General features: G+C 36.0%; 1 protein-coding gene across 1 annotated transcript in view; it reads left to right on the top strand.

Annotated features, from left to right (window-relative positions):
- Necab1 (N-terminal EF-hand calcium binding protein 1) overlaps positions 1 to 18,684 on the top strand; it is a 151,988-nt gene that overhangs the window by 62,247 nt on the left and 71,057 nt on the right. Inside the window, exons 4-5 of the mRNA XM_005328640.5 lie at positions 1,122 to 1,147; positions 9,496 to 9,593. Of these exons, the coding sequence (XP_005328697.1) occupies positions 1,122 to 1,147; positions 9,496 to 9,593 (124 nt within the window). The remainder of the gene's footprint in view (positions 1 to 1,121; positions 1,148 to 9,495; positions 9,594 to 18,684) is intronic.

The following is an 18,684-nucleotide window of genomic DNA, read 5'->3' as shown; positions in this document are numbered from 1 at the left end:
TTCTCCTGAAATCTTCAACATAATTGTTTTTAAGACTATAAGCAAAAGAGTCTGTACAAAATAGTTTGATGTAGTTAAACTTCGTATTTTCCTGTTGCTCTATTACTTGGCCAGTGGCCGGGAAGAAATCAGCACTCCAGGTGCTAAACTCTTCTTTACTTGTTTTTCACAAACATATATCCAGTGTATCCAGTATAGTAGTTTGTAGAGGTGTGTTTGCAAATGCAAAATGTGATAAAAAAAAAAAAAAGAAAAGAAAAATCCTTTAACAAGGCCTCTAGCCTTGAGCTGAAGCTTCACAGAGATGTCTATATTTCTAAGATAAGAGAAGTTACCACTTGGGCTCCATGGAAACAGCTGGTGGGGGGAGGGGAAAAAAAGGGAGAAGAAGCTCTGCTCTTCTCAGATGTTGTTCTTGAAGGGTTAACTTGCCCAGAACAATGAAAGAAAAAGCTGCTTTTATGTGAACTTCTGAATCCCTCCCCTTACATGCTGGGTATAAAATTCTGAAACTACCTGAACTCAAGATTTAGGGGATTAACTGATTACAGCAAAAGCTATGCCCTTTGAATCTGGCTGCAGCCAAATAAAACTGTTTCCTGCTATCTTTAGTGCCTTGCCTCATCTGTCCCTACAACACTGTCTTGGAGCAGAAAAGCTAATGACACAGAGATGCAAAGTACCCAGAGTCCCAGAGATGGTAAATTGTAGATGCAGGATTGGAATTCAAAAATTAGGCCCCAAAGCTTATATTCTTCATCATTATATATTATCTCTCCAGTATGTTACAGAGAGGGACATAAATTCCAGAAGTTAGTTTTTCAAAGACAAAATCTGATATATTCACTCTTAATAACCTATGACTATTTAAACAATGCAGAATTTTAAAGAGAATTATACTAAATACATGCTATTTATTAATTAATAACATAGATTTTAGAATGATTGTTATTTAACTGTTAAAAATTTTAAGTGGAAGGCTGAGAGTATAGCTTGATAGTAGAACAATGTCTATCATGAGCAAGGCCCTAGATTCAATCCCCAGCATCACACAAAAAAAGAAAACGTATAAGAAAAATATTGCCAAAGTAATAACACCTTTTTTCTTTTCATCTTTTCAGCAATCTTGACACAGAGGAGCTATGTGGTAAGTTTCTTTTAGACCAATCAAGCCCATTACTTGTTTTAGAAGGGAAAAATTTTTCTGGTGTATGTCTAGACACCTTTGAATTAATGTTATAGATTAGGAATTCTGCTACAAATAAAAGATAAATCAAAGATCTCAAGGGGTTTTTCCTGTATCCATGAGTTTCTCTCAAGTGTGCATTTCACTGCAGAAAGAGTTGGGCTTCTTTAATTTGTTCATGGAAGGAGAATTGTTATTGTAATCAGTGCTTAGTTTCACAAGAGCTAAGTCTCCACTAGTTTGAATATATTTTTAAATTGGTGTTTAATACAACCTCATTATTCTCTTCACAATATAACATGCAGAGCCTTTTGTTACTGTTTTGCAAAGCTGTCTCCTTGAAAGGTAAAAATAACTTTGTCCCATACCTGCCTAAACTGTTCTAGAATTTTAAATGTCACTCAGAAAACAAATGATTCAAATGGGAGAGATGAATCTTTACAAATGCCTGGTTTAATGGCCTCTTCATTTATTTTCTTCATCTTTGTAGTTGGAAACAAAAGTCAAAAATTAGAAATGTGCAAAAGTAAATATATCTCAAATTTATTCTTTGTTGCAGAGCAATTATGGAACATTATATTTGAAACAATCTTATCTCTTTGACTCCTGGAAGGTCAGAAACTTTACACTTTAAGATAAATGGATGAGATAATCTCTGTCCATGTTTGGGATTATTGTCTAGGCAGCCTGGGACTTCTTGGTGGTTAGAAGTGAATTTTTCTGGAAATTCTAACTGAAATCACAAGTACTTCCAGAGTCATAATTCTTACAATTTTAGAGTTTATCAAAACCTTCAAAAAGCATTTTATAATTGAAAAGAGGTTCTCTTCCATTTTAGCAAAGTAGTTGAGCAACACTAAGACGGGTGATGCTGGGATAAAGTGTTAAAATGCAGGATTTCGGGACTACAACTGAAAAAAAACAAGACACAATCACCAACTATGAACTCACTTAAAACCTAAGAAACAAATTATTATTAACCCTGTCTTGGGGCAGAAAAACTATGCCACAGAGATGTAAAGTTCCCAGAGTCACAGAGAAGGTAAATTGTAGATACAGGATTGGAACTCCCAAAGCTTATATTTGTCGTTATTATGCATTATCTCTCCAGTATGTTACAGAGAGAAATATAAATTCCAGGAATTATTTTTTTCAAAGACAGAATTTGATATAATCATTATTAATAACCTATGACTATTTAAACAATGCAGAACTTTAAATAGTCATTTTCCAATAGTCATTTAATAAGAAATTGAAAAAACAAACAAACAATTGTGCTCCTTGTAGGGAGCACATATTGTCCATCCCAGGTTCAGGAGAGGAATCCAACTGAAAAAGCAAGATAGAGCTAAACAGATGCAAGGTACTTTGCTTTTGTTAGTCATGAAACATCAGCAGAGAATATCTTACCATGTGTTCTTACCTGATGGGGCAGTGGCCCCATTCATACACAATAATACAGTGCCAGGGGGGGTAGAAAGGCCCTGTGGGCCATGCCATCAGTCAGCTTCATGTTGAACAGCAATCATTATAGAGGTAAGTCGTGGTTCACTCTCATCTATGTGTAAAAAAAACTCCTCCCAGGGAAATAAAGTTGAGAACTGAGAAAATTATCTTGATAATTACAGAAAGGTATGGGACACATTTGTTCTGACTATCTAGATATGTCAGCCCAAAGTAATCATTTCCTCAAGTCATTCAGCTAATTTATTTTATTTTCCATTTAACTTTTTCTGATTAACACAGCTGAGAAAACAGATTGTTACAGGGAATTTTAAGATAAAGACACTTAGTGTCTCTTCTTTATTTGCTATCTTGCATTGTCATTGAGGAATATTCCATTAAATTCTATCTTCCTTTAAAAATACTACAAATTTTAAAATATGGTAGTGTATCTTCACTTAATCATCCACAAATTTTTTATTAATTTTCTTCTTCCAGAATAAAGAACCTACGCTGTATTTATACAAAAAGACTATGATTTTATCCTCATAGTTCTAGTTAAGAAACTAGTAGATGAGGTTTAATTCAACAGAGTTGCTCTATATTTTTAAAATCCAGTGATTGTATTCCCAATCATGTTATAATCCTCCCCCTCTCTGTTCAAGAATATGCATTTTAATTTCCAGAGTGTAGTTTCATTTCTCATTATTTTGTGAATATAAAGTAAATATTTAAGTTGGATTCTAATCAAAGCCAAATGCTTCAGTGCTAGCAAGTGAAATGTAGATTCACACCCTGCACAAGTTCCCTCATGTGTGTGGGAGGGGGAATGCTTGATTGGCACAGAAAGGAGATTTCATGTACTTTCTTCTAGAAGCCAATTAAAAATTCCAGGTATCTAAGACTTTCAATTTGTTGCTTTTGCTTAATTTGTCAGCTTACTCAATTATGTGCCCAGAAATAAAAATCTATTAAAATATTGATTAAAAAATTTTGTGATTTTAATTATGAAAGTAATATTTAACTACTATTGAAAAATTTTTAACAATACAGAATCACGTAGGTGTTAAATTAAAATGTCAGTTTCTCTTCCCCCATTCTGATCTGTTCTAACTGCTTTGAACATATTCTTCAAAATGTTTTTATGCATATGTTGACATTGATAGGTATGTATATATTATTGTTTTTCAGCAGCGAGATCATATTATATGATAGGTACAACTGCACACTGTTCTACCTCATTTTATTAAAAATTTTACATAGAATCTCATTTACATTATTATATATATATTTTGCCCTTTAATGGATTAAATTCCTTTTTAATGGATTTTCCAGATTGTTTCCAACTCTTCACTGGAACAAACAGCATTGAAGTAACTATTCCCATATGTATTATCTTTGCTCTTTTGTTCAAGTAGTTTTGTATGTTGGATTCCTCAAATTGTAATTTCCTAATTAAGCTTTTTCCAACATACACACCCACTGTCAGTCCATAGGAGTGCCAAGATTATTCTCTCTTCACATATAATTACAAAGTCTTTCCTGAAAGCATCTTCTGGCCTTTTCTTACCACTATTAGTCAATAAGCAAATGGTTTTTTACTTAGAATTTTGAATTCTAGTATTGAGGCTTTGGTTTTATATTCATGCCATCTTTAGTTCTGATCTGAACAATTGAGAGCATGATCACTACTTTCCCAGTCCTACCCAGTTCATGACTATTTTCATAACCCTCTTCACTTTGACTGAACCCTTTTGCAAATCTCAAACTTGGTAGCTAAGAATTTTGAGATATTTAAAGATGAGGGAAGAATACTTGCAAAGAAAGTTCACATAGCTAGAGTACTCTATCTGAAAGCATCCATAAGAAAGCTTCGTGGCCAAGGTAGAATATATTTAATAGTGTGTTGTTGGTTGTTACCTACTAAATATTAAACTATTTTGAAAGATAGATGAAGTCTATAAATAAGATTATAAAAACCGATGATACAGGAAACTCCCAGAATAAAAGATGACTAGCTTCATGGGCAATATTCTTTTTAGTGGTGATGTGCTGGGCACCTTTGGTCACACCACAGTGCTGGGCACCCCTGGTTATACTGCAGAATTGCAGTGCTGAGAGACCTATGCCAGTGAGACTGGGTGCTGGGAATCAGAGGACTGTCTGTCCTCTTCCATGTTATTATGGAAGGTGCCACTAGGTGATTGAATCATAGAACACATTGAGTGACACTGATCTGCACCTCCTCAAAATAACCCTTATTCTGAATTGCTAACAAATGCCTCTTTTCAGATCACTGGGGTTTTAACTCCCTGTCATCTCAGTTATTTTCTCTTCTCTAAAGTCTACTACTTCAGATGTTCCAACAAGGCGCTGTGGCATTTATTTAAATTCTTGAAAATGCTCTGTGAGCCCCATTGCCTGTGCAACCTTTGTGGCAGCCATGGGTCCTTTGGTTCTGATTTGCAGTTCTCAGGCCAAACCTGAAAACTTAACAATTTGGAGGATCGAGGTACAGAATAAAAACAAAAAATAAATAAATAAAACCTGTCATTTGATGACACCACACCCCGATTAAGTGCAGTAGGGAAGGGAGAAACTAACCTCTCATTAACATTTTGTTAGATAAGATGTCTCATTGAATATGCATGAGAAGATAATTTGCTTTCTGACAGTTAACTTCTTTAATATCTCTGTTTATAAATTGTACTCTACTGTTTCATTACAACCAAAGTCCAGACTCTTTTTACTTTCCAAAGATTTTTTTTTTTCACTTAAATTGATGAGGACTGAATCTTGTACATTTCCATTAAGTGCAATATGATTCTGTTGAATCCAGGTCCATAATGGAAACCCACGTACAGATTTCCATAAAAGTAGATCTTTTTTTGCGAGGAAGTTATTGTTCCCAAAGGCAATAGTTCTAAGGAACCAATATTTGTTCCAAGTTTTTATTTCTCTCTAATACCATGATTTAAGGACAAAACACATTTGCCCAGCTCACACTGCCACCATGAATTCACATGAAAAACCTGAGGTACAATAACAGGAATAAACCATTAGTTCAAGTTCAGCATTCCAAAGCCACCTCTGACCTCCTCTTCCTGCTTGCCACATTTTACAGGCACAGAGAGACTACTGAAGTTCTAAACCACTACCCTTCTTTTACCCCACAGCATGGCCGTGGTCCTTGTCCTATGATGAAATTGCTCCTGGCAATCACTGTGGCTCTTGTCTCTCTTGATGGTGTCACCAACATTCCCCAAATCATCCACATTGCATCCAGGGTAATATTTCTAAAATGACAATCACTGTCCTTTTCAAAATTACTCCATGGCTTCCCAATACCCATAATGGTCTCAAATTTAATCTACACCTCATGATCTCCTAGGAACCCCAAGATTCTGATTTAGTAGATGAGACCTTATAAGTGATCATAATTCCCAACAAGTATCCTAGAACAGTGCTTCTCAAACTTCAATGTACCTACAAATAACTTATTAAAATGGGGATTGTAGCCTGGAGCAGTGGTAAGGACCAGCACTCCAACAGTCCCGGCTACTTGGGCGATGAGAAAGGAAGATCATTGAGCCCAGGAGTTTGAGACGAGCCTGGAAAACATAGTGAGATGCTATCTGAATTTAATTAATTAATCAATGGATTAATTAATTAGTTCATTCTAATTAGTTTAATTTAATTTATTATTTTTCTAAGAGCACATTGTGATCTAGCAGGTTTGGGGTGGACCTGAGATGTTATGTTCCAGAACTAACATGAAACTGCTAGTCTACAGACCACACTTCCAACAGTCAGGACACTAGAGGATTCTGATGCAGATGGTCAAAAATACTAACCTAGACCCGAGAATAAAGTTAGAGCACCTTGTAAGGAATGGTTCCAGAACATCTGGCTTCCTTTCTCACCACTGATTTTTAGTATCTTGCAGTCTCCTATCCTCAAATACCTCCTAGTCATGCCCTTCAGGTCCTAGTAATGCTGAAATACATATATTCCAGCCAATATGACAAGATATCACCTACTTCCTTGCCTTCCCTCTGGTGCCCAACAGGTTAGGTCCTATTTAGCTATTATTGAGCCATGTTGATCTCTCTCTTATGACATCCTCTCCAACTTACCCAGGTAGACTCAGACATTCTTTGCCTTCTATTCAGATTATATCTTATACCTGGACTCTGAATCATCACCTTGAACATCGATCATGTATATTTCAGTTAATATTCATTTTCCATACCTGTTTGTACTGTCCCCAAAGGTAGAGACTCTGTTCATCTTCATATTCAAACTCTTTCTACAGTCCCTGGCACATAAGAGACACTGAATAAACGTGCTAGAATTTGAAATGAGTAAATGAATGCTAACCATAATAAAGTGGAAGGGAATTATCTCCTTGTACCTATGTTAGAGGTCTCTGACTCTATCATCTAACTTCCCTCTTATTATCGCTTTGGCATATGTCCCTCAGTGAGGAAGCTATTAAAGAGCTAGAGTGACACTAAGCTGCATCCGTCAAAATAACCCTGACCCTTAGATTTCTAGTTTATACTGCAATCCAGGACTTGGGTACTGTAGTTCTTTCCCTTCTCAGAATTACGTTCTTGGCTTTCTAGTACATTGCTTGAGAAATTGCTGTTTTCTCTCTAACTACTTGAAGATTTGACATGAGCAAGTGGATGAAGTCGAGACAGGAGTTAACTTCAAAGCCATGAGTCATTGTTTTTCTTGTGTACTCTATCAGCGTGGGTCAGCATGTGCCCACATACATAGGATTTCCAACTGGAAAGACAACTTAAATTCTCTGCAGAACTTTAGCTGACTAGTAAATTTGTCTTATGTATGGAAGAAATATTTATTTGAAAAGGTGGCATTACCTGTTGTTTTATTTTTATGACTTCTTTAGCATTGAATTCTCCTTTCCACTTTATAAATCTCTGTGAGTTGCATTTAAAACTGCTATATAATTCTCTTTGAGATTGTGTATATATTAAAATAAAAAGCATTAACTTGCCCTTTTGTATCTTTCTTTACACTTTTTGCTTGCTTCAACTTATTATAGACTCTGTTCTGATATTTATTATTTTTCCAACTGATGAATATTCTGCAACCACATTAACCTCATGTTGGTTCCCAAGAGTGTTGTCCACTGGGACTTCATTTATTACAAATAATTGCACAGACAAGGTTAAACATCTTTGTCAACGCTATCAGAAAGTCAACACCATAACCAGGAATTAAAATGCTATTTGAAGCAGGCATTTGAGGAGTATTTTCTTATTTAGAATCCAACTTTACCCTTTCTAAAAAACGAATCTTTTTAAGAAATGCATCAATATGGTTTTTAAGGATTCTATAATCAAGAATGCATTTTGCAGGCTTGGGGTTGTGGCTCAGTGGTACACTACTCATCTAGCACACATGAGGCACTGAGTTCAAACCTCAGCACTACATAAAAATGAAATAAAGATATTGTGTCCAACTACAACTAAAAAATAAATATTAAAAAATAATGCATTTTGCTTTCAGCAAAAGTCTACCATTGGCTTTTAATCTATGTGTGCACAGAACTATATTTTGACAACTTTAATCTAGAATTTATTCATTGCTTACCTATGTTTTCATCCTTTTCAGAGAAGTCTTCACATTGACTAGTAAATTTGTCAAAGGCACTATTTATTATTAATGTCATTGTCAACAAATAATTTCATTTGGAGCATTAAATAGATTAATCAAGGCAGTTTCTATCAAACATACTGAAGTGTATCCCTGTGATCTCAGGTGGCTTAAAGGTTTCTTTTTTATCCTTTCAGTTTAATTTCATAAGTACTTACCACACATTAGAGGGAGACAATAAGGCCAGGCACAGTGGTGCACACCTGTGATCCCAGCAGTGCAGGAGGCTGAGGCAGGAGGATCTCAAGTTCAAAGCTAATTGCAACTACTTAGATCTCAACTTAGCCAGCCTCAACAATCTTGTCTCAAAATAAAAAATAAAAAGGAGCTGGGGATGTGGCTTAGTGATCAAGTGCCCCTGGATTTAGTCCCTAGTACCAAAATAAATAAATAAAGAGAAACAGTAAACTACACTTCTATCCAAAGATGAGCTGTCAAGGATTATTGATTTTCTATTAGCTGCAATAACCAGGATTTTTCCAATATGTAGTTTTCTGTTAAGTTTAGATCTCTCATTTTAGAAATGTATACATTTCCAAAAGTAAATATGAGGTTCTGTGTTTATCTTTATATTTAATCTGTATTCCATTTTTTTTTTCATTTTAATCACAATATCCAACACACTTTTTATTCCTAGCAACTGAAAAATGTCATAAACATGACTCTGTTCTTTGAAAAGATTGTTCGGAAAAAAAAAATCACAGGGTGCCAGGAAGAGTTTCAAAACAGTGCCAGAGGAGGCCGCCCTCAGGTGTTGAGGCATCATTGATTCTTTGCTTGAAGAGAGCTTAGCTTTCTTGAAGGTTTCCCAGAAGAAAAAATAAAATATAGCTTAACTTTGTTCTAAAATTAACTATCCCAGTGAAATCTATAATAATATACTGTTGAGAACAATTTTTTTTTATTAAAACAACCCTGTCAGTAAATCCAGATTCATTTTTTCCTATTTTTATAGGAAGGAACATTGCTTCACAGACAATGGTAACCATCCAGTTGTATTTATCTTTTCCTTTTTAAAAAATGAATTTAGTATATCAATCCCTTAGTCTCATTTGAAAACCTTCCAGTTTTCCTTTATGGCCAACGTTTTGTTTTACTAGTTTGTGAAGAAAATTATCTGTTGATTTTTCTGTTTATTATCACTTGAACTCAAATATTTCAATATTTTCACTTTTCAGAATATTTTTCTCAGCACTTGGGCGAGTATGAGAACGTACTAGCAGCACTGGAAGACCTGAATCTCTCCATCCTGAAGGCAATGGGAAAAACAAAGAAAGTAAGGAAATGCCAGTGTTTGTTTTCTATAAAAATCTTTTCTTTGAAAAATCATACCTATTTCTTAGCGTGTCATGAAAGATAGATTTCTTTTTTTTTCTTTTCTTTTTTTTAATCACTGGGGACTTAATTTTCTTGATATTAAATGATCTATTTACTATTGTATAATTATAAACAAACTCTGTGCCAGAGACTCTGCTTTGTGCTGAGGATACAAAAATACAAAAAGTTATTTGGCAGCTCTTAGTCTGGTGGGGACACACATGTGTAGATAACTATTACATGATCGTGTAGCAGAGAGGAGCACAAGATGGGAAACCCAATTCATGCTGAAAGCATGGCACCTGTGGATGCAGAGATAAAGGAAATAGTATAGCTAGACAAAGGAAAACTAGATGTGGAATAGCATGTGCCGGGACTCTATATACAAGGCACTCAAGGAAATGAAAATGGACAAAAGACTGAACTAAAGAAAGCCAAAGGCTGGCTCCAGGTAAGGTGAAACTGGAGTGGGAAGGGGACACACCTTTCATGATGTTAACAAAGCTAAGGATTTAAGCCTTTATCCTGGATGCAAAAAAACAAAAACAAAACAAAAATAGTGAATATTTTAAGCAGAGAGATGAAAACTCATGCAATCTTTCCAAAAGACCATAGAAGAATTAGTTTGGGATTGAGGTGAGTATATTGGAGGATACAACCATGTAGATTGTATAAGGAGGTTAGTTCACTAGTCCAGGTGAAAGATGTCATTTGGAGATTCTAGAAGAAGATATGGTGAACAGAGAGCAAATTGCATACATATTTGACAAAACAGAACTTGGAGGAGGACTGAAGCTGGAGGATGAGAGAAATATGTGTCTAGGAGGGATCCTGGTTTTTAGCTTGTGGACCAGAGTCATGACTCTACCCTGGGATTACTGAGAGTGGACCAGGTATGAGGAGGTAAGATCATTAGTTCTCTTTTAGACATATTGAGTCTAAATTCCCTTAAAGACATCTGAGGAGAGTCAAATAAACCTGTGGCTACAGAAATCTAGATCTCATAGGTGAGTCTAGACTTGGAGATATGAATTTATGAATTGCAAATACTTGGGCAAAGAACTTGAATAATATTATCAAGAGAGAAAGTAAAAAGTACAGTGAGGAGAGAATATAACACTATGTCATAAGAAAATTGAAATTTGGGTGGTGGGAGGAGAAGAAAGAGCCAGCAAGAGAGTCAGAACTGGGCAGAAAGATGTAAGGAAAGCCCAGAAGATATAGTCCAGAGGTTGAAGAAGAGAATATTTCAAGAAGTAGAGAGTAGTCAATAGTGTTGATCACTATGTAGAGATTAAGAGAAATAAAAATTAGAATTCCTATTGTCAGTGAATCAAGTAACATTTTAGCATATAAGATGCATGACAGGACTGGGATTGTGACTCAGCGGTAGAGCACTCGCCTAGTACGGGCAGGACCCAGGTTCAATCCTCAGCACCACATAAAAATAAAGGTATTGTGTTGTGTCCATCTACACCTAAAAAAATAAATATTAAAAAAAAGATGCATGACAAATATAAATTTTAAAGCATGTAAGGAATTTTTTTCTGAATAAAGACAACAGATTTATACATCCATTGAATTCTGCTTGTTTCTAAACCTCATAAAAAATGACTGAAATGAGATTATTTAAATGGGCAAGGATATAGTAACAAAATTTAGGAACTGAAAAGCAGATGGGCAAGTGGTAGCTGAAAGAAGACTTGAGACACTGAATTCTCGGCCTGCAGTGGCAAACAGAAAGTCACTAGCTTATCTCATGAGAAAGCTCAGGAATCAGTGGCACTAGTAGTCACCAGAAGAGGAGGGTAGAGGGTAAAGTGAAATGATCAGCTAGGAGCCTGAGCAAGAAGCAATTAGACCCCCAGACCCCCTCTTCTACTCCACCCAGCTGATCAATGGCCTCTTTGTCAACCCAGGTTGAAAACAGATGTGTTTCTGAAAAGAGTAAAAGAGGTCTCTGTTCTGGGGCAATATTAGACACAGTTGAAGGATTCAGTAAAAGTTTATGCAGTAAATAAAAAGGTCTCCAGCTCTCTTCTCCTATTAAACTCCCACAGCTTTGACAGTACATCCTTCAGGCAGACAGGAAGATTCTTCTCTCAGAAATCCTAACAGCACAAAAGGGGAAACAAAAATCTACAGATTCTCCTTTGATGAGAGCCTGGCCAGATCTCGCTCTCCTTCTCTCTAGTACTGATCAACCAGTTCCTAGCCCACCTACCATTAAATTCACATAATCAGGCTATGAAGGGCAAAGACCAAACATGAACAAACAAGGAAAGAAAGAAGAAAAGAGGGAAGGAAGGAGAGAGAGAGAGGAAGGAGTTGACATAGGGGATTGTGTGGGAAGACGAATACTCGAGATAATTTTAGAAAATAAAGTTTAGAACATCTCCCAAAATATAAAGCAAAACAGAAAATTGAGGCCTGAGCCTAGGATGCCCTGTACCCAAACACTAAATTGCAGAAAGGAAGAAAAAAAAAAGAAATACAAGTAAAATCAGAATTTATTTCCTTTTTACTTCTTCAAGAATTTGAAAATTGCATAATTAACTTCATATCTTGAGAATTTCTCTCTAGGAAGGTCACTTTAAAAACCCCTTTCTGGCGTGGCTTCTCCCCATTCTTTAAGTCTTTTCTTGAATACCATGGCCTCAGGAATGTTTTCTCTGCCCATCCTAGCTACAAAGTTTATCCCTCTGGGAGTATCTCATTTGTTTCCTGCTGGTGATTATTAGAATGAGTAAGTACACAGTTTATTTATTTTTTATAGGGAGAGAGAAGAACAGTGTCACTTCTCGCTTAAAACATTTACCCTCAGCCTGTCACAGACCTGACCAAAGTCTTCAAAATTTTATTGATAAGTTAAATAAATTTATATTCATTGAATGAATGCTCATGAAACTTCCAAAGTTAAATATTTTTGCTCCTTCAAGAAAAATCTCCCCTAAGTCCATTTATGAAACTAAGATTTTTTAATATGAAAGAAGGCAAATATGTGGTTTTCCTTATTTTCTCACAGATGTGCAGTAAAATCATGTTATTTCCCTTGTATGAATACAATGGGGCTTTGTGGAATTAAAATTGAGGTCAACCTGTTATTTTGATCTCTTAAACTATAAAAAAAAATTTTGGGGGGGTGGGTATTGATACCTAGAAATGCATTTGATTTGTATCACCTTACTGCTTAATTAAGCTTAATTAAAGAAAACATGTATCTTTGATTTTTTTTCAAAAAAAAAAAAAGGAAAAGGAAAAAGGAAATGGTAGCAAATAAGATTAGAAAGGGTCCCTCAGTCTGATGCTCAAAGAGAAACTACATGCAGGAACTGTGACATTTTTCAAGCTGCAGGTGCTCTGTGGCCTTCTCTGTGCTGTCCAGACAATGAAGCCTTCTGAGTGAGAAAGTTTCTTTTTGAGAATCTCGGTATATTTTTACCCAGATGAAAAGTCCTGTCTCAGCAGGAAGAGCTGACTATTCCAAGCTTTTATGAAAAATGGAATACAAGCCATTTGTGGTCTCTTTTGACTGGCAGTACATCTGTTTGCTGTGTCAGAGAACAGATTAAAAGGGTTCCAACCACTCAACCAAAACCCCAGGAGGTGACTCAGGACAGGCATAAGGTGTCATCATTTCCCTTCTCCTCCTTCTGAATCCAAGACTTTCAACACATCCTCGAGGGCTGCCTTGATTATTTTACTTTGCTTACTTTTCTGCAACAAATATCATAGTTTAAATTCCAAATGATGATTTGAAAGTTCTGAAAGTGGTTAAAACTAGACCCTTCAATCAAATGTCAGATTTTCTCTCTCTCTCTCTCTCTCTCTCTCTCTCTCTCTCTCTCTCTCTCTCTCTCTCTCTCTCTCTCTCTCACACACACACACACACACACACACACACACCCATTAGGTTTTTCTGTTTTTCTTCTTTCTACATAGTGGGTGATAAATGGACTTACAGTATGTGAGGTGATTATAACCCAAAACAAAGGTAGGATTCTGGTGCTAAAGATAAAGTTCATTATGTGCTATGCTATATGTAAACATACATGGAATTTTCCTGTTTATTGGTAAAATGGGAACAGGAGATCATTATCACCTCAGTGAAGAATGGTGTTCTTTAAATAATCATTTAGGGGTCAGTAGTCACTTGACTGAGTATAGCCATGAAAACTTGCAAAATTAAAATGGTATATGTATAGTTTTTATCTAAAAGTTATTTTTCAAACAAGTGTATCTTGCAATCCATCTTCCTTGATAACAAGGGAAGAAAAGGCCAGATCTATAGCACAGCTGGGCCTCTATTATCACTCTTCCTCTCTGGGATCCACATGATTTCTTGGGCTGGAACTTCTAGTTCTTCATCTCAACCTCCCATCTCTCCTCCACCACTGTCTCCTTGGGTTCAGCATCCAGGCCTCCCTGGATTCCATAGGCCTTTCATCATGTAAATGTTACAATAGTTTATTTTATGACTTTTACTTTAAAAAAAAAGAAGAAGAAATACTGGTAGGTCTCAGTACTTCTCTATGGGGAAAATATCATTAACTGCTAAAGTTTATATAGGATTTATCATGAAAAATGTCTCTTCTTTCGGGTAAAATATCAGAGCCAAAATGGCATCGTGTGAAAGAATGAAATGCCCTCTTAGGCTTAGAAGACAGGTATTTTCATTCTTATAGTTTCATTATAATCTTTAGTTTCATTACAAGTGTTCATCGAAAATAAAAGGGAAGAGCTGGGCGCGGGGGCACACGCCTGTAATCCCAGCGGCTCAGGAGGCTGAGGCAGGAGAATTGAGAGGTCAAAGCCAGCCTCAGTGAAAAGCGAGATGCTAAGCAACTCAGTGAGACCTTGTCCCTAAATGAAATACAAAATAGGGCTGGGGATGTGGCTCAGTGGTTGAGTGCCCCTGAGTTCAATCCCAGGTAACAAAAATAAATAAAAAAAGAAATGAAATAAAAGGGAAAATAATTCTTGAACTTCAGAGCGGCCATACAAGGATATTTTCTAAAAAGCTTATTTGAGATCCCATTTGTTCCTGGGAACAATCTCTGATGGGTGGTTGTTGAGGGAGGAGGTAGAAAGGAGGGGCATGGGAAATAGGAAAGAAGGATCTTAAGGCTGCAAATTTGGCCCAGTTGGAGAGAAGCCCTAAATTGGGCCTAAGCCTTAGAATCCATACAATCCTGGCCAGGTTTCTTCCCAGCGCCTAACAAAGGGGAATGCCAGGCCTCAGGAAAGGCTGCTGAATTAAATCACGAGGACATTGTCCTCTCAGAGGAGACCATGCCCTCCTGAAGTACTCTCCATTGTCTGCAGAGAGTAAGGAATCCTAGTAGAGAAACCTATCACCCCTGACTGGGCAAGGAGTGGGCAGAGCCCTTCGAATGCACATGAGCATGACTTTGGGGTAACTTACAGACAAGAAGAAACCACTTTGAAACTACCGATAGGGCTTGCAAGGCTCATGAGAAGATCAACAAGGCAACGGTTGGGGGATTACAGTAGGGGGATAGAGGACAGAGGCTCAGAGCAAAATCTGCTCATGCCAGGACTTGGGTTGCCTACCTGGCAACCACGTCATTTGTTCTTCCTGACCACTGCTGCTGCCCCACAAAACTCCTGGCAGCTGATGTGACTTCCCTGAGACAAGGTACCACAAAGCCTAGCGACTCTTCCTTCTTGCTAGCTTAGTACTTAAGTGTCTATGAACAGAAAAGGAAGGAGCAATAACAGAAAATGCCAAATAGTGCTTAAATGGTGTCTTGGAGTATTTAAGTTCTTTAATATACACTATTTTTATTTATTCTTTATAAAATCCTCAAGAAGAATATTAGACAAATGGTAATTTTCTTAATATTCAAAATGAAGAAACTGACTGACAAAGTGGTAGTTGATTTATTGAGATCATAAAGAGAATGACACTGAAATCAAGTAACCTTGATTTTAACATTTCTTATTTAAGATATGTGTGACTCCACCTTGAACATATTATACATATACAACTCCAAGTTGAATCATGATGCACAAAAACAATTCTGGTGTTAGATAACTTTGATTTTTTCGAAATAATTGAACTCTCCCAAGTTCAGCTGTGGAAGAACAAAGGCCCAGAGATTTCCAATTTTTTTATTAGAATTATTTTAAGGTTTGTTTCAGAAAAACAAATAGGTGTCCAAAGCTCAGTATGATATGTGAAGAACATACGAAAGAAATTATGGACAGAAGTAGGTGACAATTAAATGGTGACATAATAATTTTTTTTAAAGAGAGAGAGAGAATTTTTAATATTTATTTTTTAGTTTTCCGCGGACACAACATCTTTGTTTGTATGTGGAGCTGAGGATCGAACCCAGGCCGCACACATGCCAGGCTAGTGCGATACCGCTTGAGCCACATCCTCAGCCCATGACATAATAATTAAATGCTAAAATCAAAAGATGAAGTACATAAGCGAAGTTCTAGAAAGGGAGTGTCATACCTTGTTTATATGTAGTTTGTTGTCATCAGACGAATAGATGGAACTTTGAATTTAAAAAAAGAAGAGAAGTTACATGCCACATGGAACAAGGAATATCTAGCTTTCTATATTCTAGAAGAGTGAAATACATCATAAAAAGAAGTGCTGACCAGAAGTAGTATTCTTCCTATTTTTCCCCAGTTTCCTTTGAAAATAGAGCCTGAGATAAAAGCTTATATTTATATTAATATTCTGTTAGGGGTGTATGATCTCAGATGAGGGTAAGGCAGTGAGCCAGAGAAAAATGAGAAAATCTTCAATGGAGTGTTTTACCAAGCTGGCTACATGTTCATAATAAATGTAGTTGATTACTCAAAAAAAAGTGCTGATATACTCAAGAGCAATAAACAAAAAATATTGGTGTTCTTCTGAGCTCTAGATAGATTTATAAAGGATCCAAATCCATCCAAATTGAAGTCCTATTGATTTGTTTTCCAAATAGCTAATTATTCCACTACTATTTCTTGAACAATTCATTCTTCATCCACTCAAGGTTTACTAGTGTGTTCCATGGCAATGATGTTTATTCCAGTATCAGTAATATATTAGTTTAATTTTGAATACTTAGATATGTTTGAAATGGGAAGGTACAAGTTTTCCCCATCACTCTTATTTTCTAAAAATATTTGCCTTCTGTTTTGTCAGTTTTACACAAGTTTAGTAATTATCTTTTCCTTATTCTAAGGGAATTTTTCATTGTATTTTTATTGGATTTTCATTAAATTTGTGAAGTAATTTGAGAAAATTTTCATATCTATGCTATTTTTCCTTCCCTTGCAGGAACGTGCATATTTCTCCATTTATTCAAGCTTCCTTTTATGTCTCATTAAAATTTTTATGATACTTGACACAGTTTCAAAACATTTCTTGTTAAATCAATCCATAAATATTTTATATCTTGGTTGCTCTTATGAATTGTCTCTTTCTTCATCTTATAACTTAATATTGGTGGGATACTGGAAAATGATTGATGTTTTACATGTATTAGTAACCAGGTTAGCTACCATCTTTAGTAGCTGCTCAATCTATGACATGCCATTTATCTTCCTTTGCTGATAATCTAGGCTTGAACATTGAAATCCATTGCCACTGTAGAACCAATCCACCTCAATCTATCTTCCAAGGAATCAGTCAATCTGTACACAGCTTTCATCTTCCTGATTCATCTCCCCCATTTTTCTGATATGAACTCTGAAGTGATATTATATTGTTTTCCATAAGGTTTTAAATTCTACTTCAGTGCATAGGCAATAGTAAAGCATGATTCTGTAGTTTAGAATATTGTATCTTAGAGGAGCAAGGTCATTTTCTACAATACCAAATTAGCATTAAAAAAGTTAATTCACACCTGGTACAGTGGTACACACCTGTAATCCCAGTGACTCAAGAGGCCAAAGCAGGAGGACCAAAAGTTCAAGACTAGCCTGGCCAACTTAGTAAGACCCTTAGCAATTTAGCAAGACCTTGTCTCAAAATAAAAAAATGAAAAAGACTAGGATAGCGCTCCATGATAAAGTGCCCCTGGTTCATCCCCAATAGTAAAAAATGAAAAAAAAAAGGGTAAGACAAAAATACTACATATACAAACTTGTAAAACATTAATAGACTCTTTGTATATTTTTACCCAATGAAGAAAGACACAAAAACAATAAAACAGTGGACAAATAGATAATTAAACTTGATGCTCAAAAAAGAGAGAGGTCAGTGTTAACTGATTAGTCAGATAAAACTTCAAAGAAGGGGTGAAATTTCCAGAAGCCTCAAAGAAAGTGTTTCTTCTACCTTACCGAGATAGGGTAGAAGAACTGTAGTAATAACTTTTCTTTGATTTGGTAGGGACAGTTCTGAGGGCTAGTTCTGCCAGAAGTGCTCTTTCAAGTCCAGAAGAGCAGTGCTTTGTGGACGAGTGGGTTCAGATCAGGCTGACCGTCATTTGCAGGATGTCATCTTATTTACTCTTGCTTGAATGAGTATAAAATACCAAGCAGTGATCTTGCAGATAACTGTGAGTTGAGATGACTAACTCGACTAATTCCTAGAGCTGTGACAATTAGAGGCTCCAAACTGATGTCTGCTATACCCCAAAGCCACAGGGTCCCTATTAATATTCACTTTCTTGTGATTAGACAACAGATTTCTGTTGTTAGACAATCCTCTCAACCCTCCTTCTCTCTCCCCAATGTCAAGCAGAAATAAGATGATAGTGAGAAATTATTTTTATTTTGTCATAGACCTATGATTTTGAATAGCTATTTATTTTCTTCATGGGAATATTTTTTACTCTATTGTTCTTAAATTGCTACCTGAAACACTTATGTTCTTAACAGAAAATGAGAGTTAATTTTCTGCTTAACCAAGTGACAAGTACCAAGTACACTATTTTATTTTAACAGAAACTCTGATTTACTTTGCCTTAGGGTATAGTTCTGAACCATATGACCTGAGTGAACTCCAGCCCTATTTCTAAATAACTGATCTTTGAAATTTTAAAAGCTAGACAGAGGAGAGAAAAGTTATTATAAAC

The sequence above is a fragment of the Ictidomys tridecemlineatus genome, chromosome 7, assembly GCF_052094955.1.
Source record: "Ictidomys tridecemlineatus isolate mIctTri1 chromosome 7, mIctTri1.hap1, whole genome shotgun sequence".
NCBI lineage: Eukaryota > Metazoa > Chordata > Mammalia > Rodentia > Sciuridae > Ictidomys > Ictidomys tridecemlineatus.
This window is presented reverse-complemented; position numbering and strand designations above follow the sequence as displayed.